General features: G+C 50.6%; 1 protein-coding gene across 1 annotated transcript in view; it reads right to left on the minus strand.

The window, feature by feature from the left end:
* The window catches only part of atg9b (autophagy related 9B), a 419,304-nt gene that overhangs the window by 387,539 nt on the left and 3,995 nt on the right, over window positions 1-27,770 (minus strand). Inside the window, exons 2-5 of the mRNA XM_038810440.1 lie at window positions 22,769-22,918; window positions 19,463-19,506; window positions 6,942-7,006; window positions 2,125-2,289 (exon numbers count right to left, since the gene is read on the minus strand). Coding sequence (XP_038666368.1) covers window positions 2,125-2,289; window positions 6,942-7,006; window positions 19,463-19,506; window positions 22,769-22,880 — 386 coding nt within the window. The 5' untranslated portion in view covers window positions 22,881-22,918. The remainder of the gene's footprint in view (window positions 1-2,124; window positions 2,290-6,941; window positions 7,007-19,462; window positions 19,507-22,768; window positions 22,919-27,770) is intronic.

The following is a 27,770-nucleotide window of genomic DNA, read 5'->3' on the forward strand; positions in this document are numbered from 1 at the left end:
TGTGGGGTAGGACCCACGCAGACACGGGGAGAATGTGCAAACTCCACACGGACAGTGAGCCGGGGCCAGGATCGAACCTGGGTTTTCAGCGCCGTGAGGCAACAGTGCTAACCACTGCACCAACGTGCTGCCCAAACATCATCTCTATCCCACTCAGATCTTATGATCTGCTTACTGCAGTCTCAAATTATTTAACCCATCCAAAATACACAATATTCCATAAACTCTATAATGGTAATTCTTAATCACAACATCTTAATCGCAGCATTATCAGACACACAGACTGGCTACCTTAAACTTAAGTTTTGAAATAATATTTCTGGTATATATGCACATTAACCCACGCTTTTAATAACATTACTGCAACAGGCATTTCTAATACAATCCAGATAAAAATCTCCTACATTCATCACGACAGGAAGAATGATGGGAAGAGGAGAGAAAGAAATGGAAGAGGGGGAAGCGGAAAGGGAAAGTGAAGCGGGCAATGGGGGAGGGAAACGGGAAAAGAGAGACTGAAAAAGAAAAGTCGGATGGGAGACTCTCTGGCAGTCCAGATCCTGGCTGCTCGCTGAGTAAATATAGCTTTTCCTCATGTCACAGAGTAAAGACTGGACTAAGATAAAGCGGAAATTTCAATCTGTGAAGAATCTCCCACAATAATTAAAAACTGCAGGAATAGTTAATTTTAAGAGTTTGACTGGCATTAAGTAATATTTATAACACTGTTAAAAAGGTGCCCGGGTTTGATCCTGGCCCCGGGTCTCTATCCGTGTGGAGTTTGCACAGTCTGCCCATCTCTGCGTGGGTCTCACCCCCACAACCCAAAGATGTGCAGGATAGAATCATAGAATTTACAGTGCTGAAGGAGGCCATTCGGCCCATCGAGTCCGCACCGGCCCTTGGAAAGAGCACCCCACACCTCCCCGTTTCCTGCAACCACACCCAACCCCTTTGGACACGTTGGGGCAATTTAGCATGGCCAAGCCACCTAATCCGCACATCTTTGGACTGTGGGAGGAAAGGGAGCACCCAGAGGAAACCCACGCACACACGGGGAGGATGTGCAGACTCCTCACAGACATATACATAGAACATAGAACATAGAACAGTACAGCACAGAACAGGCCCTTCGGCCCTCGATGTTGTGCCGAGCAATGATCATCCCACTTAAACCCACATACCCCTAACCCAACAATCCCCCCATTAACCTTTACACTACGGGCAATTTAGCATGGCCAATCCACCTAACCCGCACATCTTTGGACTGTGGGAGGAAACCGGAGCACCCGGAGGAAACCCACGCACACACGGGGAGGACGTGCAGACTCCACACAGACAGTGACCCAGCCGGGAATCAAACCTGGAACCCTGACGCTGTGAAGCAACTGTGCTACCGTGCTGCCTGGTAAGTGGATTGGCCACACTAAATTGCTGGGCTGCACGGTAGCACACGTGGCTAGCACTGTGGCTTCACAGCACCAGGGTCCCAGGTTCGATTCCCCACTGGGTCACTGTCTGTGCGGAGTCTGCACGTTCTCCCCGTGTCTGCGTGGGTTTCCTCCGGGTGCTCCAGGTTCCTCCCACAGTCCAAAGAAGTGCAGGTTAGATGGATTGGCCATGATAAATTGTCCCTCAGTCTCCAAAAAGGTTAGGAGGGTTTATTGGGTTACGGGGATAGGGTGGAAGTGAGGGCTTAAGTGGGTTGGTGCAGACTCGATGGGCGGAATGGTTTCCTTCTGCACTGTATGTTCTATGTTCTAATTGGGTACCTCAAATTTATTTTTTAAAAAGGTACCAATAATTGTAATCATGTTACTTTGTGGTCAGCTTTCCTCGTATCCAGAGGCCCCTGTTGCATTCCAATAGGGAACCGTGGCCGAGTTGCTGTTATTGTGTCACTAATGCATCTCACACTGTAATCTCTTCATTTCCACATTTAGTTGTGTGTCAATCACCTGAAAAGGCTGCAGTATTTGTATATAAATAAGAGCAAGTTAAACTGTAAGCCTCACTGTTACTTTGACTTCTGGCTGTGGGCCAACACATAAGCTAACAGGTTTGATCGGTTTATCTATCCGTTTGGTTCAGCTGCTCTCTCTCCTACCCAGGGCTTGCTCTTACCTTGCAGTGCATTCTTCAGTGGGTAGAATCGCATCTGGTAGTGTGACTTTATTCCTCTCTGGGTGGCTGGAGCCCGTGTGATTTATGAACTTATTTGCAAACAGTACGTCATACTCCACACAGTTGAAGAGGAAAGTCGTGAATAGGACAACAAATAAAAACTGCCTGAAATACAGAAGGAAAACTCCGCGTGAGAGTCAGCAAAACAACAGACTCTCTAACATTCTCAACCCTGGATTCCAATTCTCTTCTGACTTCTCTCTAAAGCACGGACTCTTATTAACGTGTGGGTTAGATTGTACGGGGAACGTGTACAAAACTTCCACTGCCTTAAATTATTTTCCATTTCTCAATTCTACCCACAAGGTCTTCACTACCTGCTTAACTCTCGTCATAAACTCCATCATTGATCCGTTTGCAGCCTTATTCACGAGGCTTCCTCCATCCCCTCTTCTAGATTCTCCAAGAAGGCAACCCAAAATAATAGTGAAACAGTAAAGCGTTTGATAAGGTTCCCCACGGTAGGCTATTGCAGAAAATACGGAGGCATGGGATTCAGGGTGATTTAGCAGTTTGGATCAGAAATGGGCTAGCTGGAAGAAGACAAAGGGTGGTGGTTGATGGGAACTGTTCAGACTGGAGTCCAGTTACGAGTGGTGTACCACAAGGATCTGTTTTGAGGCCGCTGCTGTTTGTCATTTTTATAAATGACCTGGAGGAGGGCGTAGAAGGATGGGTGAGTAAATTTGCAGAGGACACTAAAGTCGGTGGAGTTGTGGACAGTGCGGAAGGATGTTACAAGTTACAGAGGGACATAGATAAGCTGCAGAGCTGGGCTGAGAGGTGACAAATGGAGTTTAATGCAGAAAAGTGTGAGGTGATACATTTTGGAAGGAATAACAGGAAGACAGAGTACTGGGCTAATGGTAAGATTCTTGGTAGTGTGGATGAGCAGAGAGATCTCGGTGTCCATGTGCATAGATCCCTGAAAGTTGCCACCCAGGTTGAGAGGGTTGTTAAGAAGGCGTACGGTGTGTTAACTTTTATAGGTAGAGGGATTATTTCAGAGCCATGAGGTCACGTTGCAGCTGTACAAAACTCTGGTGCGGAACATTTGGAGTATTGCGTGCAATTCTGGTTGCCGCATTATAGAAAGGATGTGGAAGCATTGGAAAAGGTGCGGAGGAGATTTACCAGGATGTTGCCTGGTATGGAGGGAAGATCTTATGAGGGAAGGCTGAGGGACTCGAGGTTGTTTTCGTTAGAGAGAAGAAGGTTAAGAGGTGACTTAATTGAGGCATACAAGATGATCAGAGGATTAGATAGGGTGGACATTGAGCGCCTTTTTCCTCGGATGGTGATGTCCAGCACGAGGGGAAATAGCTTTAAATTGAGGGGAGATAGATATAGGACAGATGTCAGAGGTAGATTCTTTACTCAGAGAGTAGTAAGGGCGTAGAATGCCCTGCCTGCAACAGTCGTGGACTCGCCAACACTAAGGGCATTCAAATGGTCATTGGATAAACATATGGACGATAAGGTAATAGTGTAGATGGGCTTTAGAGGGGTTTCACAGGTCGCCGCAACATCGAGGGCCGAAGGGCTGTACTGCGCTGTAAGGTTCTATGTTAACTCTCGTCATAAACTCCATCATTGATCCGTTTGCATCCTTATTCGCTAGGCTTCCTCCATCCCCTCTTCTAGATTCTCCATCCTTCCTGTCGACCTGTACAAGAAGGCAACCCAAAATAATAGTGAAACAGCGTGAAGGGGAGGGGGGTCAAGTGACCTGGAAGAAAACACCATAATCCGGAGAGGGATAGAAGGTGCTGAACTAGGGAGTGGGAGCTGCACGGAGCAGACTTCCCAGAAGAAAAGCCCAGAAACCATGGAAGTGGACAGGAGAAAGTTCGAAGAAGAGTGTGAAATCAAGGACCAGGAATCTGGAAAATGGTCCAGTTCAGTGGGGCAGATGAAGAGACGCTGAATTAAAAGGGCAAATCTGAAAAAAGCAGATGTGAAGTGAAATGGGCTTATGAGAAGCCAGAGATCCAAGGTGACCAGAAGGTTGGTGACTCCTTCCTGCAGGCCTCTGAAGCTGAGGTGTTCTGCTAGCACAGCTAAATATCTGAGAGCGGGTGGAAGGCGAAGCTTGAATGCATGTGGTGCTTCAGGCCTGAATAATGGAAAGAGAGGTTGAAACCCTGGATCCTTGGTAAGACTTCCAAGGGAAGGGATCATTTGGAAGATTCACAGACGTGTTCTTCGAGAACAGAGATGGGAAACCCTGGTATAAAAGACAAGAGTTCCAGTTGGCTCACAATATGACAAGCATCTGGGGGGAAATTGATCAGAAATCTGTGAAGGTTATTTGGGTGGCATCTGTCGAGTATGGGGTATCTGACCACAGTTTGCCTATTGGTTTCCATGCTCTGTGCACTTATTGTGATTATTTGAGTATAAGATAGATTTTGTAATTTGGGTTTTGTTAATAATTGGGAAATTATGATTTAAAAAAGAAATTAGGATAAAGTAAAACAGGGCAGCTGCCTGAAGAGATTTTGAGATACAAATGAGCAAATCCATGAAAAAACATTTTATTATTTTGTCAAAATTTCATCAGCCGACTCAATGGCTTGCCTTCCATGTCGAAGTTAGGATCTACCAAGCTGGGTTTCACACTGGGATCCGACTTGTCTCGTTAGGACATCAGCTGGGGATCGTAACAATATAACTGGGTATATTCACATCCCAGTAGTCATCTGTGGCTCAGATGGTAACACACTCGCATGAATTAGAAGGTTGTGAGTTCAAGTCCATTCCAGATTTAATTGGGCATTACAGAAATAAAAGTCTTTACTTCCTTTTCCTGGTCCCGACCATCTTGAAGCCATTGCTCTGGTTTGATGAGAGTGCATCTCAAAAATATTGTGTGCAGTTTTGGTCTCCTCATTTAAGGAAGGATGCAAGGAGCAAGTTCAGTGGAAGTTTACTAGATTGACTAGCTTTGACAGAGTCATCCAGACTCGAAATGTTAGTTCCCTTCTCTCTATACAGATGCTGTCAGACCTGCTGAGATTGGCCAGTATTTACTGTTCTTGGTTCCAGATTCTAGCATCAGCAATAATTTGCTTTTATTTACTAGAATGACACCTGGAATGAGCAGGTTGTCTTATGAGGATAGGTAGGAAAGACTGGGCTTGTTTTCACTAGTTTAGAGAGCGGCGGGTGGCTGCACTGAAGTCTAAGAGATCCTGAACAGTATTGACAAAGTTCACGTGAAAATTATGTTTCCTCTTGTGTACAAGTCTAGAACTAGGAGGCACGGTTTTAAAACTAGAGGACACCTTTCTCAGATGTGGAGATGCTGCTGTTGGACTGGGGTGGGCACAGTAGGAAGTCTGACAACACCAGGTTAAAGTCCAACAGGTTTGTTTGGAATCACTAGCTTTCGGAGCGCTGCTCCTTCACCTGTAAGTTTCAATGAAATCCCCCTTCATCCTTCTAAACTCCATTGAGTACAGAGTCCTAAACCCCTCATCATATGACAAGTTCTTCATTCCAGGGATCATTCTTGTGAACCTCCCCTGGACCCTTTCCAAGGCCAGCACATCCTTCCTTAAATGCGAGGCCCAAAGCTGCTCACAATACTCCAAATGGGGTCTGACCAGAGCCTTATACAGCTCAGAAGTTCATCCCTGCTCGTGTGCAAAATGAATGCTAACATTTCATTTGCCTTCCTTTTTTTTTTTTAAGGGCAATTTATCATGGCCAATCCACCTAGCCTGCACATCTTTGGACTGTGGGAGGAAACCGGAGCACCCGGAGGAAACCCACGCACACACGGGGAGGATGTGCAGACTCCGCACAGACAGTGACCCAAGCCGGAATCGAACCTAGGACCCTGGATCTGTGAAGCGATTGTGCTATCCACAATGCTACCGTGCTGCCCTCATTTGCCTTCCTAACTGCCGATCGAACCTGCATGTTAACCTTTGTGCTTCTGATTTCCGAAGCCTTTCCCCATTAAGAAAATAGTCCATGCCTAAATTCCTCCTTCCAAAGTGCATAAACTCACACTTTTCCACATTGCATTTCATCTGCCACTTCATTGCCCACTCTCCTAGTCTGTCCAAGTTCTTCTGCAGCCCCCTTGCTTCCTCAATACTACCTGTCCCTCTACAGATCTTTGTATCATCTGAAAACTTAGCAACAATGCCTTCAATTCCTTCTTCCAGATCATTAATATATATTATGAAAAGCTGTGGTCCCTGCACAGACCCCTGAGGCACACCACTAGTCACCGGCTGCCATCCTTGAAAAAAAAACCTTTATCCCCACTCTCTGCCTTCTGTCAGTCAGATAATCCTCTATCCATGCCAGTACCTTGCCCCCAACATTGTGGGCTCTTAACTTATTAGCAGATTGTTGTTGTTTAGAGTAGTTGATTAGCAGATTCTAGATTCTTGTTAGGCAAAGGAATCAAAGGTTATGGGGGAGTGGGGGGTAGATGGGGAATATGGAACTTAACACAAACAGATCAGCTGTGATCTTATTAAATGGAACAGCAGGCTTGAGGGGTGAACGGTCTCTTTCTACTATTTCATATTCGCTCCCATTTTGTACCCTCTAAATTGACTTTACACCTTCAGTGTTCTCCATCTGTTTGTTTCAGTATCTGAACCGTGCTGTACCCGTCCAGAGTGTGTTTGATGGGACAGTGTAGAGAGAGCTTCACTCTTTCTCCAACTGTCTAAACGTAACCTCCCAGTCAGATGTTAGTACGGCAAGAGTCTGAACATGAAGATTATACTTACACCAACTCGAAGAATTCAGAGAGCATCATGCAGGCAAAGCCATTCTTCTGGTGGAAGTGGTAGATGTGGATATTAAGTTAAGGGTCACCTTAGTATTATGTCAGTAAGTCTGCACAGATCCTTATTCTGAGCAAACCATTATCCTGCGCAAATCATTATTCTGCCATTATACAGTATGGCACAGTAGATTTTAAAATATTCCGTCTTGCAAGCCTAACTGATAATCTTGAATTGATTGATATTGTAATGCTGACGAAAAGGAGTACTCAGCAAGTGCTACCCAATAGCTGACATACATTGAATGTTAGACATACTGTCCTGGGTTTTATAAGAACGATTGGTCAGTAATCTGCCTCGTGCGAACAGCCAAAGGGACATGCTGTTTGATACGATCACATCAATCATTTGTGCAATAGCCAGATGACGTTTTTTGTTTGATGGCAGAATCCTGTTCTTTAAAAAAAAAAAATTTAGAATACCCAATTCATTTTTTCCAATTAAAGGCCAATCCACCTACCCTGCACATCTTTGGATTGAGAGCTGTATGTTTATTTTCTTGTTATTTAATGGGGGCGAAACCCACTCAAACACGGGGAGAATGTGCAAACTCCACATGGACAGTGACCCAGAGCCGGGATCGAACCTGGGGCCTTGGCACCGTGAGGCAGCCGTGCTAACCACTGTGCCGTCCCAGCAGCATCCTGTTAATGGAATGTAGCACAAGTGTCGCTATTGCACAGTAGGAGCATGAAACCGGCAGCTTCACCTGTCGCTCAAACTTCTGAGACACCCGAGCCCTCCAGGATAATTGGAGGTAGACTGGGCACTTTTGTGCAATAAGTAGTAGGTCTAAGTAAGGAATCTAAATAAGGAATCCTGATCGTCACAGGCTTGGTGGGCCAAAGGGCCTTTCCCTGTGCTGTAATATTCTCTCTTTTCAGATCTGCCTGCAGCAGCTGTAGACCCATTCATGAGTTTGTGCGATATACAGCAAGCGATGATCTGACTAGGGTAGCCATTGTCCTGCAGGATAGCTTTGATGTGTCCTCATTCAGCATCAAGCTTGCACAGTGAAGAAATGACTCGGACCCTGTTTACGACATTGCTAAAGGGGTTCCAACCAGAGCCAGAATCTGTTCCGTACATCAAGTATCGCTCTCTGCACTGCTCATTGTAGTGAGCAGTGCAGGGCGCTCACCACAACCTTCTCAAGGTCAACTAGGGATGGACAATAAACGCTAGCTTAGCCAGCTACACGCATTTCTGAATAAAAAAATGCTTGCCCCTTTGGCTGTCACAATAGACAGAATATGGACAATGCACAACCAACAGTGCTTGCAAAACTCAGAAAGCAATATTTAACATTAGATTTGATTCCACAATTGGACAGCACTTGCTGAACAATCTTCAGTGTACTAAGAACTACACAAACAGCCAATTCTATACAATTTGTCACACATACAATCAGGGGAGGAGACACAATCAGGGGAGGAGACACAATCAGGGGAGGAGACAGAGTGGACCGGATAAAATTGTTTCCCTGGAAGGAGAATTCCAGAACCAGGGGGCACCGATTCAAGATAACATAGAAAATAGGTGCATGAGGCGGCTAATCGGCCCTTCAAGCCTGCTCTCCCATCATGGTGATCATGCAAATTCAGTATCCCACTCCCGCTTTCTCTCCATACCCCTTGATCCCTTTAGCCACAAGGGCCACGTGCAGCTTCCTCTTGAATATATCCAACAAACTGGCCCCAACAGCTTTCCGTGGTGGAGGATTCCACAAGTTCACAACTCTCCGAGAGGAAGTTGTTCTGCATCTCACTCCTGATTGGCTTACCCCTTATTCTTAGGCTGTGACCTCTAGTTCTGGACATCCCAACATCGGGAACATCCTTCCCACATCCAGCCTGTCCAGTCCCATCACAATTTTGTTTCTATGAGATCCCCTCTCATTCTTCTAAACTCCAGTCAGTACAAGCCCAGTCAATCCAGTCCTTCTTCAATTGTCAGTCCTGCCATCCCAGGACTTAGTCTGGTGAACCTTCGCTGGACACCCTCAATAGCAGGAATGTCCTTCCTCAAACTAGGAGACCTGAACTGCACATAATACTCAAGGTGTGGCCTGACCAAGGCCCTGTATAACTGTACAGTATAACCCCTATTCCCATACTCAAACCCTCTGGCTATGAAGGTCAGCCTGCCATTAGCTGTCCTCACCTCCTGATGTACCTGCAGGCCAACCTTCAGTGACTGTTCCACCATCACGTCCAGGTCTCGTTGCACTTCCCCTTTGCCTAAACTGCCACCATTCAGATAATAAAGTGGATAACCTCACATTTACCCACATTATAATAATAATATTCATTATTGTCACAAGTAGGCTTACACTGCAATGAAGTGACTAAAAAAGCCCCTAGTCGCCACTCTCCGGCACCTGTTCGGATACACAGAGGGAGAATTCAGAATGTCCAATTCACCCAACAGGTTCTTTCGGGACTTGTGGGAGGAAACCGGAGCACCCGGAAGAAACCCACACAGACATGGTGAGAAGGTGCAGACTCCGCACAGATAGCGACCCAAGCTGGGAATGGAACATGGGACTCTGGCGCTGTGAAGTAACAGTGCTAACCATTGTGCTTCCCCACTAATGCTCTGGGGATGTGGGTTCAAATCCCACCACTGTAGCTGGTGGAATTTCAATTTAACTAAAATATCTGGAATATAAAGTTAGTCTCTCTAATGATGACCATGATTTTTGACAAACCCATCTGATTCAAGAATGCCCTTTAGGGAAGGAAATCTGCCGTCCGTCCCTGGTCTGGTCCAGATGTGATTCCAGAGCCACAGCAATGTGGCTGAATCTGAAATGGCCGAGGAAGCATTAGGAACGGGCAACAAATACTGGGTTTCCCAGCGACGCTGACATTCCATGAAAGAATGAAAAAATAAATTGCTGCTCCCTTTGAAATTTGGCATTCTTGTGACTGTCCAAATGAGTGCAAGATGAAAAGCTTCAACGGCATTGCCTATTTTTCTTCAACAACACTTGCAAACAATTCAATTGTTCGTCAATGCACAACTGGTGAAACAACCCACTGATACCCTGAAACGTTCCACGATATAAAATGACTGTCAATAATCAGAAATCACACTAATGTAAGGACTGTAAGTAAAGGCTTTATCAGAATGATGTCTCAAATTAGATTATTGATTTCTGTTTATACTGTGGTAACATTAATCTTTTGTTTTTACCGGACAAGTCAATCTAGGCGCAGTGACAATTGGACTGGAGAGCTAAGCCGCATCTGAAGGCAACGATCATTTTAATAAATTCAGTAAATCTAATTATGTGCATGCCATTGAAAACTGGAGAAAACTCAAAGTCATCCTGTTAATCTCCAACAGTATTAGGCCCAATTGTGAACACGCGGGTCACTGTCCGTGTGGAGTTTGCACATTCTCCCAGTGTCTGCGTGGGTCTCACCCTCACAACCCAAAAAGATGTGCCGGGTAGGTGGATTGGCCACGCTAAGTTGCCCCTTAATTGGGGGGTAAAAAAGAACTGGGTACATTAAATTTTAATTAAAAGTCTGTAATCAGGTTCCTGGGGCTGGATTCTCCGACCCGCAACATTTCCGTTTCACCCTGCCAGCGGGATGCTCCGTTACGCCGGCAAGTCAAAGGGGTCTCCCACTGTGGGGCAGCCCCACGCCGTCGGGAAAGCCCTGGGCTGTCGCCAGCAGAGAATCCAGCCCCTGATCTCCCAGTTTCTGTGCGCACACCAGACTTCTCTGTCCTCAGCCGACTATCGTGTTCCAATGAAGATCAATGCAAGCTTGAGGAACAGTACCTCAATTTCCATTGGGCACTTTACAACACCCAGACTCAATAAGAGTTTGACCAATTCAGACTGTTACCAGTGTCTCCATTTTGACTTTCAGGTTTCCGTCTTACTCTTGTATTCTCTCGTTTGGCCTCTTTCAGACAGCAGCTGTTCACCATTTTGCCATTCACACTCAAGATACAGCTTTTTGCCTCTTGCCCCTCAACCACTCCCTTTGGCCCTGCTCCACCAGCCTTGGAGTCATTTAATCTCTCCTCACACTGACCTTCCCTTTTGTTGTTTTTCCACCTTCCCTCATTTCACTTCCTTCAAACATTCCTAATTTTCCCCAGTTCTCGAAAGCTAGTCGGCCTGAAACGTTAATTCTGTTTCTCTCCACACATGTTACCTGAGTATTTCCAGTGTTCCCGGTCGTCAGCGTGATGCACAGGCTTGGCCCCCACCTCTAGTACTGAGAGTGAATGGGTCAACACTCCCAATGCTGGACTCCTGATCACCCTCCCAGCCCCCCAGCCCCACCACACAGGCCAGAGATTTTTCGGTACACTGGTGTTTAAAACACTTGCTGCAGAAAACAAGATGGACATCGGCAGCACACGTTCCTGCCAAGACGACTTGCTTATACATCTTGGGTAAATATTTGTCAAATCTTTTGCAGACAAGTTTTGTATTATTTTTTTCTTTTTAATAAATTTAGAGTATCCAGTCTATTTTTCCAATTAAGGGGCAGTTTAGCGTGGCCAGTCCACCTACTCTGCACATCTTTGGGTTGTGGGGGCGAAACCCACGCAAACACGGGGAGAATGTGCAAACTCCACACGGACAGTGACCTGGGGCCAGGATCAAACCGGAGACCTCGGCGCCGTGAGGCAGCAGTGCTAACCACTGTGCCACCGTGCTGGCCGAAACAAGTTTACAGTAGAATCATTTTTACAGCAATTGTTAATGTGTCCGTGATTAACTCACAGCTTGCTGTCACAGTAACTGACATACGCGTGATGGTTTGGAATGTGTTGCTGAAGGAGCCTTGGTGAGTTGCTGCAGTGCATCTTGTAGATGGTACACACTGCCGTCCTGTCGGTGGTGGAGAGTGTCGATGTTTGTCAATGGGGTGGCAATCAAGTGGGCTGCTTTGTCCTGGATGGTGTTGAGCTTCTTGAGTGTTGTTGGAGCTGCACTCATCCAGGCAAGTGGAGAGTATTCCATTACACTCCTGACTTGTGTAAAGGGGTGCGGTAGCTTGGTCATATGTTACTAATCCAGTCATCCGGCCAAGTGATTCAGAGACACCAGTTTAAATCCCACAATGACTTTTGGAGATTTTGAAATCAATTACTTAAATAAAGAAAACCTGAAATTAAAAAGCTGTTATCAGCAATGGTGGGTGGGATCTTGAGGGGAGTTCTCCGAGCTGAGCCCCCGATCTAACCAGATGGACTTTAGACAGCAGTGTGTTTAGAATCCTAGAATTTACAGTGCAGAAGGAGGGCATTCAGCCCATCGCGTCTGCACTGGCTCTTGGAAAGAGCACGTTACTTAAGTCCACACCTCCACCCTATCTCTGTAACCCAACCTAACCTTTTGGTCACTAAGGGGTAATTTGTCACGACCAATCCACCTAACCAGCACATCTTTGGACTGTGGGAGGAAACCGGAGCACCCGGAGGAAACCCACGGAGACACAGGGAGAAAGTGCAAACTCCACACAGTTACCTTCTCTGCGCTCCGAGCACCGAGAAACACCCGGCTAATCTCACATGTGGACTCTGTCCCCATTCAGGTAGATCACGCCGGTGACTGTGAAGTTACCTAATTATTGCAAAAAACCCACCTGATTTACTAAGGTCCTCAGGGGTGAAAATGTGCTATCCTTACCCAGTTAGGCCTGATTCAAGACCAACAGCAATGCAGTGAGCTCTTCCTTGTCCCCTGAAATGATTTCAACAATAATACCAGCCTTGCCAACGATGCCCGGACACGGAGAATTCATTTTTTAAAAAAATACGTTCTTTGTGCTTTGCAGAAACAAGCCAAAGCTCTACACATTCCCTCAAATCTGGTCTGTAACCTAATTGATTGCAGTTGATTAAGTTTATTAATCAGCAACTTCATTATCATCGTGACCAGGGTGGTAGAATGGCGACAAGATGGACCTTGGTTTTTTTAATCTTGTGAAACGAGACAATATTGACACAATAACAAAGTGGACAGAACGACAGTGGATTCTGACTTTCAACTCTGTCAAGTGAGCTGGATTTCAGCCCCGAGGGCTAGTCGCAGCCTCCTGCGGGTGACAGGTCAGTGAGGGAACAGTTCCCATAAGCACAGCCTCAGTCGGCAAATGGACGAGTGTGGCAGCAATCACACATCAGGGGCTTCCCAACCCCTTCCAATCGGGAAAGGGGAACAGCACAAAGTAATGATGCTCGCATGGGGAGCCGGTGCAGACACCATGGACTAAATGGCCTCCTTCTGTGCTGTAACAATTCTGTGATTCTAACCCCTAGACCAGCCGACAGTGACGTACTGAGACAGTGCTCCTTACGACAGCTTTACCAGTCTTTCACCTTGCTGGGAATTGTGTAATCTCGCTGTGGACAAAACACTGTGCAAGTCCGTGCAGTTCAAACTACACATCATTCACTGATATTTGAGAAGAGTGACAGGGCCTCTGGTTCCCAACAACATGGGATCATATCTTTTACTTCAATAGACTGATGGAGTTGGACGAAAGGAGTGGGAAGAGGTTTATGTGCAGCAGGAACCTGCCGGGATATTTATGTGCTGAAAATGCGATTGTGACTAATAACACCCTCTACCCTCCCGGCCCCCACCCCTCCCACACCCTCTCGGCCCCCTACCATCCCTCACTATCCCCTACCCTCCCGTACCCTCTCGGCCCCTACCATCCCTCACTATCCCCTACCCACCTGCACCCTCTCGGCCCCTACCATCGCTCACTACCCCCTACCCTCCTGCACCCTCTCGGCCCCCCCTACCCTCCTGCACCCTCTCGGCCCCTACCATCGCTCACTACCCCCTACCCTCCTGCACCCTCTCGGCCCCTACCATCCCTCACTATCCCTACCCTCCTGCACCCTCTCGGCCCCTACCATCGCTCACTACGCCCTACCCTCCTGCACCCTCTCGGCCCCTACCCTCCTGCACCCTCTCGGCCCTTACCATTCCTCACTACCCCCTACCCTCCCAGCCCCCTACCATCCAACACTACCCCCTACCCTCCCGCACCCTCTCGGCCCCTACCATCCCTCACTACCCCCTCCCCTCCCGCAGCCTCACTATCCCCTACCCTCCCGCAGCCTCACTCCCCCACCCTCCCGCACCCTCACTGCCCCTACCCTCCTACACCCTCACTACCCCCCTCACTGCCCCTACCTTTCTGCAGCGTCACTCCCCCTACCCTCCCGCAGCCTCATTATCCCCTACCCTTCCGCAGCATCACTCCCCCTACCCTCCTGCACTCACTGCCCCCTATCCTTCCGCAGCATCACTCCCCCTACCCTCCTGCACTCACTGCCCCCTATCCTTCCGCAGCGTCACTCCCCCTACCCTCCCGCACCCTCACTGCCCCTACCCTTCCGCAGCGTCACTCCCCCTACCCTCCCGCAGCCTCACTATCCCCTACCCTCCCGCAGCCTCACTATCCCCTACCCTCCCGCACCCTCACTGCCCCCTACCCTCCCGCAGCCTCACTGCCCCCTACCCTCCCGCAGCCACACTATCCCCTACCCTCCCGCACCCTCACTACCCCCTCACTGCCCCCTATCCTTCCGCAGCGTCACTCCCCCTACCCTCCCGCACCCTCACTGCCCCAACCCTTCCGCAGCGTCACTCCCCCTACCCTCCCGCAGCCTATCCCCTACCCTCCCGCAGCCTCACTATCCCCTACCCTCCCGCACCCTCACTGCCCCCTACCCTCCCGCAGCCTCACTGCCCCCTACCCTCCCGCAGCCACACTATCCCCTACCCTCCCGCAGCCTCACTATCCCCTACCCTCCCGCACCCTCACTGCCCCCTACCCTCCCGCAGCCTCACTATCCCCTACCCTCCCGCACCCTCACTACCCCTACCCTCCCGCAGCCTCACTGCCCCCTACCCTCCCCGCAGCCACACTATCCCCTACCCTCCCGCAGCCTCACTATCCCCTACCCTCCCGCACCCTCACTGCCCCCTACCCTCCCGCAGCCACACTATCCCCTACCCTCCCGCAGCCTCACTATCCCCTACCCTCCCGCAGCCTCACTATCCCCTACCCTCCCGCACCCTCACTGCCCCCTACCCTCCCGCAGCCACACTATCCCCTACCCTCCCGCAGCCTCACTATCCCCTACCCTCCCACACCCTCACTATCCCCTACCCTCCCGCAGCCTCACTGCCCCCTACCCTCCCGCAGCCTCACTCCCCCTACCCTCCCGCAGCCTCACTCCGCCTACCCTCCCGCAGCCTCACTATCCCCTACCCTCCCACACCCTCACTATCCCCTACCCTCCCGCAGCCTCACTATCCCCTACCCTCCCGCACCCTCACTGCCCCTACCCTCCCGCAGCCACACTATCCCCTACCCTCCCGCAGCCTCACTGCCCCTACCCTCCCGCAGCCTCACTGCCCCCTACCCTCCCGCAGCCCTCACTCCCCTACCCTCCCGCAGCCACACTATCCCCTACCCTCCCGCAGCCTCACTATCCCCTACCCTCCCGCAGCCTCACTATCCCCTACCCTCCCGCAGCCACACTATCCCCTACCCTCCCGCACCCTCACTGCCCCCTACCCTCCCGCAGCCTCACTGCCCCTACCCTCCCGCAGCCACACTATCCCCTACCCTCCCGCAGCCTCACTATCCCCTACCCTCCCGCACCCTCACTGCCCCCTACCCTCCCGCAGCCACACTATCCCCTACCCTCCCGCAGCCTCACTATCCCCTACCCTCCCGCAGCCTCACTATCCCCTACCCTCCCGCACCCTCACTGCCCCCTACCCTCCCGCAGGCCACACTATCCCCTACCCTCCCGCAGCCTCACTATCCCCTACCCTCCCACACCCTCACTATCCCCTACCCTCCCGCAGCCACACTATCCCCTACCCTCCCGCAGCCTCACTGCCCCCTACCCTCCCGCAGCCTCACTCCCCCTACCCTCCCGCAGCCTCACTTCCGCCTACCCTCCCGCAGCCTCACTATCCCCTACCCTCCCACACCCTCACTATCCCCTACCCTCCCGCAGCCTCACTATCCCCTACCCTCCCGCACCCTCACTGCCCCTACCCTCCCGCAGCCACACTATCCCCTACCCTCCCGCAGCCTCACTGCCCCTACCCTCCCGCAGCCTCACTGCCCCCTACCCTCCCGCAGCCTCACTCCCCCTACCCTCCCGCAGCCACACTCCCCCTACCCTCCCCGCAGCCACACTATCCCCTACCCTCCCGCAGCCTCACTATTCCCTACCCTCCCGCAGCCTCACTGCCCCCCTACCCTCCCGCAGCCTCACTGCCCCCTACCCTCCCACACCCTCACTGCCCCCTACCCTCCCGCAGCCTCACTCCCCCTACCCTCCCACACCCTCACTGCCCCCTACCCTCCCACACCCTCACTGCCCCCTACCCTCCCACACCCTCACTGCCCCCTACCCTCCCACACCCTCACTGCCCCCTACCCTCCCACACCCTCACTGCCCCCTACCCTCCCACACCCTCACTGCCCATTACCCTCCCACACCCTCACTGCCCCCTACCCTCCCGCACCCTCACTACCCCCTCACTGCCCCTACCCTTCCGCAGCGTCACTCCCCCTACCCTCCCGCAGCCTCACTATCCCCTACCCTTCCGCAGCATCACTCCCCCTACCCTCCCGCACCCTCACTGCCCCCTATCCTTCCGCAGCATTACTCCCCCTACCCTCCCGCAGCCTCACTACCCCGTACCCTCCCGCAGCCTCACTATCCCCTACCCTCCCGCAGCCTCACTATCCCCTACCCTTCTGCAGCGTCACTCCCCCTACCCTCCCTCAGCCTCACTATCCCCTACCCTCCCTCACTCTCACTGCCCCGTACCCTCCCACATCCTCACTACCCCTACCCTCTGCTCACCTTCGCTGCCCCCTACCCTCTTACACCCTCTTTTTTTTTTAAATATAATTTTTATTGGAATTTTTTACAGAAAATATAAAACATGACAATGAAATGCAACAAAATAACCCATAATAACTGTAACACCCCCAGACCGTATGTATCACATCCTCCCACCCCCCCAACTCCAATGAACAACAAAAGAACTTAAAAATAAATTAAAATTAAATAAACATAGTCATTGTCCGCCCCCCCTTCCCCCTCCCCCTCCTTTCCCCTCCCCCCTCCTTTCCCCTCCCCCCTCCTTTCCCCTCCCTTTCCCCTCCCCCCTCCTTTCCCCTCCCTTTCCCTCCCCCCTCCTTTCCCTCCCCCCTCCTTTCCCCTCCCTTTCCCTCCCCCCTCCTTTCCCTCCCCCCTCCTTTCCCCCCTCCTTTCCCCCCTCCTTTCCCTCCCCCCTCCTTTCCCTCCCTTTCCCTCCCCCCTCCTTTCCCTCCCTTTCCCTCCCCCCTCCTTTCCCCTCCCTTCCCCCCCCCCCTCCTTTCCCCTCCTTTCCCCTCCCTTTCCCTCCCCCCTCCTTTCCCCTCCCTTTCCCTCCCCCCTCCTTTCCCCTCCCTTTCCCTCCCCCCTCCTTTCCCCTCCTTTTCCCTCCCCCCCTCCTTTTCCCTCCCCCCCTCCTTTTCCCTCCCCCCCTCCTTTTCCCTCCCCCCTCCTTTTCCCTCCCCCCCCTCCTTTTCCCTCCCCCCCCCTCCTTTTCCCTCCCCCCCTCCTTTTCCCTCCCCCCCTCCTTTTCCCTCCCCCCCTCCTTTTCCCTCCCCCCCTCCTTTTCCCTCCCCCCCTCCTTTTCCCTCCCCCCCCCCGGGTTGCTGCTGCTACTGTCCCTGTACCCTATCGTTGAGCCAGAAAGTCGAGGAAAGGTTGCCACCGCCTAAAGAACCCTTGTACCGACCCTCTCAGGGCGAATTTGACCTTCTCAAGCTTAATGAAACACGCCATGTCATTGATCCAGGTCTCCACGCTTGGGGGCCTCGCATCCTTCCATTGTAGCAAGATCCTTCGCCGGGCTACTAGGGACGCAAAGGCCAGAACACCGCCCTCTTTCGCCTCCTGCACTCCCGGCTCCACCCCAACCCCAAAAATCGCGAGTCCCCATCCTGGCTTGACCCTGGATCCCACCACCCTTGACACCGTCCTCGCCACCCCCTTCCAGAACTCCTCCAATGCCGGGCATGCCCAGAACATATGGGCATGGTTCGCTGGACTCCCCGAGCACCTGACACACCTGTCTTCACCCCCAAAGAACCTACTCATCCTCGTCCCAGTCATGTGGGCCCGGTGCAGCACCTTGAATTGGATGAGGCTAAGCCGCGCACACGAAGAGGAAGAATTAACCCTCTCCAGGGCATCAGCCCATGTCCCGTCTTCGATCTGTTCCCCCAGTTCCCCCTCACACTTAGCTTTCAGCTCCTCTACTGACGCCTCCTCCGCCTCCTGCATAACCTTGTAGATATCAGATATCTTCCCCACTCCGACCCAAACCCCCAAAAGCACCCTGTCACTCACCCCCCTCGCGGGAAGCGAAGGGAATCCCTCCACCTGCCGCCTAGCAAATGCCTTTACCTGCAGATAGCTGAACATGTTCCCCGGGGGGAGCCCAAATTTCTCCTCCAACTCCCCCAGGCTCGCAAACCTCCCATCAATAAACAGGTCCCTCAGCTGTCTGATGCCCGCTCTGTGCCAACCCTGAAATCCCCCATCAATGTTCCCCAGGACGAACCTATGGTTCCCCCTTAACGGAGCCTCCATCGAGCCCCCCACTTCTCCCCTATGTCGCCTCCACTGCCCCCAAATCCTGATGGTAGCCCCCACCACCGGACTACCCTCTTACACCCTCACTACCCCGTACCCTCCCGCAGCCTCACTACCCCCTCCCCTCCCGCACCCTCACTGTCCCCTACACCCTCACTATTCCCTACCCTCCCACACCCTCACTCCCCCTACCCTCCCGCAGCCTCACTACCCCCTCCCCTCCCGCACCCTCACTGCCCCCTACCCTCCCGCAGCCTCACTACCCCCTCCCCTCCCGCACCCTCACTGCCCCCTACCCTCCCGCAGCCTCACTACCCCCTCCCCTCCCGCACCCTCACTGTCCCCTACACCCTCACTATTCCCTACCCTCTTACACCCTCACTACCCCGTACCCTCCCGCACCCTCACTACCCCCTCCCCTCCCGCACCCTCACTGTCCCCTACACCCTCACTCCCCCTACCCTCCCGCACCCTCACTACCCCCTCCCCTCCCGCAGCCTCACTGTCCCCTACACCCTCACTCCCCCTACCCTCCCACACCCTCACTACCCCCTCCCCTCCCGCACCCTCACTGTCCCCTACACCCTCACTATTCCCTACCCTCCCACACCCTCACTCCCCCTACCCTCCCACACCCTCGCTACCCCCTCCCCTCCCGCACCCTCACTGCTCCCTCTGGGCCTCCATGTGTTGAGCTTCACCCCAGAGTGATGACTCCATTCGCTATAGCACAGCACTCTTTTCACAAACACAAGTACAAGCCAAAGCTCTTTGTTCAAAAAGGATATCCGTGTGAAGAAATTATCTAGGTTCTTAATATGATGCCACGAATCTGTAAAAAAAAATAAAATAAATAAAATTAGCCAGTTCCGCATTCAACTCTCGCTGTACATCGAGCTGCACAACATCGTCTGTGTCTGCCCCTGCTTCAGCTCATTTGCTGCTGAAACCTCGTCCAAGCCAGTTACCTGTGTACTTGACCATTCCAGTGCCCTTCTCAATCTCAAAGCTTCCACCCTGCATAATTCACACCAAATCTCACCCCTGTGCTCGCAGAGCTACGTTGGATTGGCAATAACTTTAAATTCTCCTCCTGGTTTTCAAATCTCCCCATGGCCTTGCCCCTTCCTATCTCTGAAATCTCCCCATGGCCTTGCCCCTTCCTATCTCTGAAATCTCCCCATGGCCTTGCCCCTTCCTATCTCTGAAATCTCCCCATGGCCTTGCCCCTTCCTATCTCTGAAATCTCCCCATGGCCTTGCCCCTTCCTATCTCTGAAATCTCCCCATGGCCTTGCCCCTTCCTATCTCTGAAATCTCCCCATGGCCTTGCCCCTTCCTATCTCTGAAATCTCCCCATGGCCTTGCCCCTTCCTATCTCTGAACAATCTCCCATGGCCTTGCCCCTTCCTATCTCTGAAATCTCCCCATGGCCTTGCCCCTTCCTATCTCTGAAATCTCCCCATGGCCTTGCCCCTTCCTATCTCTGAAATCTCCCCATGGCCTTGCCCCTTCCTATCTCTGAAATCTCCCCATGGCCTTGCCCCTTCCTATCTCTGAAATCTCCCATGGCCTTGCCCCTTCCTATCTCTGAAATCTCCCCATGGCCTTGCCCCTTCCTATCTCTGAAATCTCCCCATGGCCTTGCCCCTTCCTATCTCTGAAATCTCCCCATGGCCTTGCCCCTTCCTATCTCTCAAATCTCCCCATGGCCTTGCCCCTTCCTATCTCTGAAATCTCCCCATGGCCTTGCCCCTTCCTATCTCTGAAATCTCCCCATGGCCTTGCCCCTTCCTATCTCTGAAATCTCCCCATGGCCTTGCCCCTTCCTATCTCTGAAATCTCCCCATGGCCTTGCCCCTTCCTATCTCTGAAATCTCCCCATGGCCTTGCCCCTTCCTATCTCTGAAATCTCCCCATGGCCTTGCCCCTTCCTATCTCTGAAATCTCCCCATGGCCTTGCCCCTTCCTATCTCTGAAATCTCCACCAGCCCCTACAGCCCGCTTGCGGTCTCGGAGTGGCTCCAATTCGAGATAGCACATCCCCAATTTTCACCTCTTCACACCGACCAGCAGATTCAGCAACCATACCTAAGGCCCCTTTGTCCAAGTCATTTGTATTTGTGTCTTGAGTATGAAGATCAGCACACCCAAGTCAAACGAACATAAGAAATAGTAATGGGAGTAGGTCATTTGCACCGTCGAACTTGCCGTTCATTAAGATCATGCCTGATCAGATTGAGGAGGGGGCATGGGCGGATGCCCTAGAAAGGGTGAACTCCTCCTCTTCGTGTGCGAGGCTTAGCCTCATACAGTTTAAGGTACTGCCACAGTTTAAGGTACTGCATAGGGCTCATATGACCGGGACAAGGATGAGCCGGTTTTTTGGGACCGAGGACAGGCGTATTAGGTGCTCAGGGAGCCCAGCAAACCATGTCCACATGTTCTGGGCATGCCCAGCGCTGGGGGAATTTTGGAAGGGTGTAGCAAGGACGGTATCGAGGGTGGTAGGATCCAGGGTCAATCCAGGCTGGAGACTCGCAATATTTGGGGTTGCAGTGGAGCCGGGAGTGCAGGAGGTGAAAGAGGCCGGTGTTCTTTTAAAAATTTTTAAAAATAAATTTAGAGTACCCAATTATTTTTTCCAATTAAGGGGCAATTTAGCATGGCCAATCCACCTATCCTACACATCTTTTGGGTTGTGGGTGTGAAACCCACGCAGACATGGGGAGAATGTGCAAACTCCTCACGGACAGTGACCCAGGGCCGGGATTCGAACCCGGGTCCTCAGTGCCGTAGGCAGCAATGCTAACCACTGTGCCACCGTGCTGCCCTGAGGCTGGTGTTCTGGCCTTTGCGTCCCTAGTAGCCGGGCGGAGGATTCTTCTTCAGTGGAAGGATGCGAGGCCCCCAAGCGTGAAGGCCTGGGTCAACGATATGGCGGGGTTTATTAAATTGGAGAGGGTGAAATTTGCCCTAAGGGGGTCAGTGTAGGGGTTTTTCAGGAGATGGCAACCATTCCTAGATCTCCTGGCAGAACTGGGGGGGGGGGGGGGGGGGGTGGTTTGTTGTTTTTTGTTCTTAGAATTTTCTGTTATTGTTTTCTTTTTTGTGAAAATTTGAATAAAAATTATTTTAAAAAAAAAGGATCATGCCTGATCTGCCTCAACTACACGCATGTCACACGGCTCTCAACCTGGGAAATTAGGGATGGGCAATAAATGCTGGCCTTGACAGCAACGCCCACATCCAATGAACAAATAAGGAAAAAGTAAGACTCAGGAGACCTACTTAGATTCTCTTAAGGTTAATGTGCAGGTTCAGTCAGCAGTTAGGAAGGCAAACGCAATGTTAATATTCATGTCGAGAGGGCCAGAATACAAGAGCAGGGATGTACTTCTGAGGCTGTATAAGGCTCTGGTACAGTAAAGGATAAATAAGACAATTGGAATGGTGGGCTAGAATAGGAGGGGATAAAAGTCACGCTCTAGTCATGGGTACAGCACAGAGGGGGCCATTCAGCCCAATTATACACACCTCAGAATTACAATCTCCAGTGCAGGAGGACATTCGGCCCTCAAGTCTGCACTGGCTGCCTGAAATAGCATTCTCCCTCGTCTCACTCGCCTGCCTTATCCCCCGAACATTGCACACACTCGCTTTTCAGACAGCAATCCAGTTTCCTTTTGAATACTTCGATCGAATCGGCCTCCATCACCCTTCTCAGGAACTTTGCATCAGACTCCAACCCCCCCCCCCCGCCAGTTGGGAAAGACTCTGCACATCACTTTTACTCCCTTTGCCAATTATTCTGAATCCATGTCCTCTCGTTCATGATGCTCTATGGAGTGGGAACAGTTTCTCACTATTTACGCACTCAGCAGACAGAGACACACTCACAAACAGACAAATGTGCGTGTTTTATGGAAGAAATAAAATGACTGTTAAATGCTCAAGTGGAAAGCAGGAGATGGTTCAGTAGCTGAAGTGATGTTAACATGAGGCAACAGGAGCCACAGAGACGAGATTTGCCACATTTATTAGCAGGGAGAGGGTGAATCAGGGAGAAATGGAAGCCTGAATTATGCTCTGTACCTTTCAGTCCCTCTGGAACATGTACCAACAGGTCTTCACCTGGTGGGGAATCCTCCTCGTAATCCTCCGCCCCCAGCCGCTGGTACTCCTGGTAAGTTTCAAACCGTGCCATATTATATCATATTCCTCTGATCTGACCTGTGGGGATAACTAAAATAAAAGGAACAGGATTAGAATGTGCTGTCCACAGAATTGTAACGGAGTGTCCGGTTGAATCAGCATTAAATTGACCTGATCAGAGGAGATGTCATCCTCAAATCGTGGGACAGTCGATAATACTTCTGTACTCTAATGCTACGTCAGGGACAGTGTCTTTGGATACGTGGGGCGGAATATCCCATGAGGCAGAGGGATCCGAAGTACAAGATTCCTTCATTTTCTTTGCTCTGGTACCGATGTGGCATCCGGGGGCTCTCTGTGACAAGGAGTTCCAAAGACTCTCAACTCTATGAGGGAAGAAATTCCTCCTTATCTCAGTCTTAAATTGCAGCCATTTATTCTGAGACCCTGCTCTCTGGCCCTAGACTCTCCCATGAGGCGGAAACACCCTCTCAGCATTTACCCCGTCAGCACCTCAAGAATCCAACATGTTCCAATGAGATCACCTCTCATTCTTCTGAATTCCAATGAGTAGATGCCAACCTGTTTAACCTTTGCTCACAGGACAATCCCTTCACACCGGAAATCATCTGAGTGAACCTTCTCTGAACCGCCTCCAATGAAATAAGGGAAAACAGGGGCGTCACAGTGGTTAGCGCTGCTGCCTCTCGGCCTGACAGGGGCTCAGGATTTAGCGCTGCTGCCTCTCAGCCTGACAGGGGCTCAGGATCAATTCCGGCCTCTGGTGGCTCTCTGTGTGGACTTTGCATTTTCTCCCCGTGTCTTCGTGGGTTTCCTCCGGATGCTCCGGTTTCCTCCCACAGTCCAAAGATGTGCAAGCTAGGTGGATTGGTCACGCTAAATTGCCCCTTAAGTGTCCAAAAGGTTAGGTTATGTACGATTACTGAGTTCTGGAGATAGGGTAGGAGCGTGGCCTAGGTTGCCTGCTTTTTCAGAGGGTCGGTGCAGACTCGATGGGCCAAATGGCCTCCGTCTATACTATAGTGATTCAATGAAAACTGCTCCCAGTGCTCCAGATTTGGTCCAGATATGGTTCCTTGTACAGCTGCAGCAGGACTTCCCGACTCTGAAACTCCACCCCCCTTGAAATAAGGGCAATATTCCATTCGCCTTCCTTTAAAAAAAATAAATTTAGAGTACCCAATTCTTTCCAATCAAGGGGCAATTTAGCGTGGCCAATCTACCTACCCTGCACATCTTTGGGTTGTGGGGGTGAAACCCAAGCAGACATGGGGAGACTGTGCAAACTCCACACGGACAGTGACTCGAACCCGGATCCTCAGCACCGCAGGCAGCAGTGCTAACCACTGTGCCACCGTGCTGCCCCTCCATTCGCCTTTCTTATTACCTGCTGCGCCGCGTGCTCGATTTCTGGGTTTCCTGAACAAGTCCCTTTGTGCTGCAGCTTTCTGCAGTTTTTTCATTTGTTCAACCTTCCAAAACAAATAACTTCAGATTTTCCCTCACCATATTCCATTTGCCAACTTTTTCCCCACTTACTTAACCTATCAATTTAGAATTTCATAGAATCCCTACAGTGCAGAAGGAGGCCATTCGGTCCATCGAGTCTGCACCAACCCTCCGAAAGAGTATTCTAGATCCACTCCCCCATCCCACACCCACCCCGCCCTATCCCCATAACCTAACCTGCAGATCCCTGGACACTAAGGGGAAATTTAGCATGGCCAATCCATCTAACCTGCAATTCTTTGGACTGTGGGAGGAAACTGGAGCACCCGGAGGAAACCCACGCACACACGGGGAGAACGTGCAGACTCCGCACAGACAGTGACCTGAGGCCGGTATTGAACCTGGGCCCCTGGCACTGTGAGGCAGCAGTGCTAACCATGGTGTTGCCCTAGTTCTAGATTCCCTTGCCCGGGACACCCCGGTGGTCGGTGCTGCTTTGCCAGAAGTGACAGCCCCAAATGTAACCGACTAACTTCTCCTGGCATGGGAAATCCACTTCCAAATCAGCGATCCGTTATAGCTTATACATATGTCTGCAACCCCCCCCACCCCAGACCTGGTACCCCTCTCCCAACTGGTCTTTACACCTATTTTTGTGTCGTCTGCAAATTTAGCAATGGTACAGTCACTTCCTTCCTCCAAGTCATTGATATGTATTGTAAACAGTTGCAGTCCGTGTTAACCTTTTATGAGGTAACTTGTCAAACGCCTTCTGGATGCCCAAATACAACACATCTACCGATGCCCCTCTGATTTCCTTTTCACAAAGCCATGCTGACTCTACTTGATTAGATTATGATTTTCAAAATGTGCTGCTATTACTTCCTTATTAACTGATTCCAACATTTTCCAACAATACACATTAGGCTAAACAGCCTGTAGTTCCTGCTTTTTGTCTCCCTCCCTTTTTGAATAGGGATGTAGCGCTGGCAGTTTTGGGAGGGAACATGGATACAAAATGAAACGTCACAGAGATTACGGTTAGCGAGTAGGAGAAACTGTTTCCCCAGAGAATTGCAAGGCTGTGGAATTTGCTCCTGGAGTCAGTGATTGAGCAGAGACCATGTCAACAGGTGAGATAGGAAAGGCGAGGGAAAGGAGGGTAAAGGGATTTGGGAACAGGACAGGTACGTGGGATTAGGATACAGCTCAGGTAAATTGAAATACCGGCACAGGCCGGTGTGGGCAAAGGGTTTATGTTCATTTCTTGTAATTCTGCTGGTTTAGTGGGGGCCCTGGGCTGAATTAATATTTATTAAAAGAGGCTCCAGGAGAAGTCCATCTTAAAGGAGTTTGTAAAAACAATGGAGTGTCGAAGCTCAGATAGAAGAAACCCATTCACGGTGGCGGGATTTATTTCCACTACATTAGCTTGTCTGAGTGTCCAGCTCTTCCTGGTTCAATTACTTAGAAATACCAGGTCTGTCTCATTCAGGCATTAATACGAGGCACTGGGCTAGTAATCCAGAGAGCAGAGAAATGCTCTGGGGATCCGTGTTCAAATCCCACCACGGCATGTGATGGAATTTAAACTCAAAAGAAATCTGGAATTAAAAGTCCCATGAAGACCGGGAAACTATCATTGATTTTCATAAAAACCCTGCTGGTTTATTAATCCTTTAGGGAAGGAAATCTACTGTCCTTACCCGGTCTGGCCTACATGCGACTCCAGACCCACAGCGATGGAGTTGATTCTTAAATGCCCCTGAAATGGCCTAGCGAGACACTCAGTTGAAGGACAATAAACGCTGGTCCTGCATCGATGCCCACATCTCATAAATGGCCAATCTACCAGAGCCACACCAACATCTTGTAGAGCACAGAGCCAGGAGTATATTATCACTTTACTCCCTAAGCTTGCCTTTACGCACGCAGTAAAGAACAAGGAGCATATTTGCCCTTGATAACACTGTCCCAGTGCACAGTACAGGATGAGAAGTATATTATCTCTTATTTCTGGTGAAACTACAATTTTGAACAGATTATTGAAAAAGGTATCTGATATTGAATGACTTTTGTCCCACAGATCATTACAGGTGACGGAGACCATTTGGCCCAGCTCACACCTATCCTATCACAGGAGCCTGGTGATACTCAGTCACACTGTGCAACAACTGTCACTCAAGGGAGGCGATGGACAGAGTGTTTTCGGGGGTGTGGGTCGGAGAGGGGAAGGTGTCTGACATTTATAAGGTAATGCAGGAGGTGGAGGAGTCGTCAGTGGAGGAGCTGAAGGCCAAATGGGAGGGGGAACTTGGGGAGCAGATAGAGGACGGGGCTTGGGCGGATGCCTTGGAGAGGGTCAACTCTTCCTCTTCATGTGCGAGGCTTAGTCTCATCCAATTTAAGGTGCTGCACCGGGCCCACATGTCCGGGACTAGGATGAGTAGGTTCTTTGGTGGTGAGGACAGGTGCACCAGGTGTTCAGCAGGGGAGTCCAGCGAATCATGCCCATATGTTCTGGGCATGCCCAGCACTGGAAGAATTCTGGAAGGGGGTGGCGGGGACGGTGTCGAGGGTGGTTGGATCCAGGGTCAAACCAGGGTGGGGACTCGCGATGGAGCCGGGAGTGCAGGAGGCGAAAGAGGCCAGTGTCCTGGCCTTTGCGTCCCTAGTAGCCCGGCGGAGGATCTTGCTGCAGTGGAAGGATGCAAGGCCCCCAAGTGTGGAGACCTGGATCAGTGACATGGCGGGATTTATAAAATTGGAGAGGGTCAAATTTGCCCCGAGAGGGTCAATACAAGGGTTCTATAAATGGTGGCAGCCTTTTCTGGACTTCCTGGCTCAAAGATAGGTAACTTGGTCAATAGCAGCAGCAACCCGGGGGGGGGTTCCTCATTATAGTTTCTATTTTTTTTTCTCTATGGTTATGTAACTTAATATTGTGTTAATTTAAGTTGTTGTTAATATGTTGTGTTGTTCATTGAGGAGAGGCGAATGTTTATGATTGCTATCATTATTGTTATTGTTGGTATATTATGGTTCAATGTTGTTGTATAAATTCAAAATTTTTCAATAAAAATTATTTTATTAAAAAAAACTGTCACTCAAGGGAATCCCCTCACCATGCTTCAATAAACACACAGCAAATTACACGTTTTGTCGAGCCTGAACTACGAAAGTATTATTGAACTGCAGTGTTGGAGATGTGACACAGTGCCATCTCAGCAATGAGGCAGTGAACAATGCGAGCCAGATAGCTCTCAGCTAATGATCCATAATGATCCAATCTATCTCAGGCTCTCACAATGATCACAGTGACCAGCTCACCTGACCTCACAAACCGCATGCTCGAGCTTGAAGTGACAGTCCCGGGTGGGGGTGGGTTAGTTTGAGGCTGCGGTGTCTCAGATCACCACTAATACTATAATAATAATAATATTCCATGATCTTTATTAGTGTCACAAGTCAC

The sequence above is a fragment of the Scyliorhinus canicula genome, chromosome 10 (assembly GCF_902713615.1).
Source record: "Scyliorhinus canicula chromosome 10, sScyCan1.1, whole genome shotgun sequence".
NCBI lineage: Eukaryota > Metazoa > Chordata > Chondrichthyes > Carcharhiniformes > Scyliorhinidae > Scyliorhinus > Scyliorhinus canicula.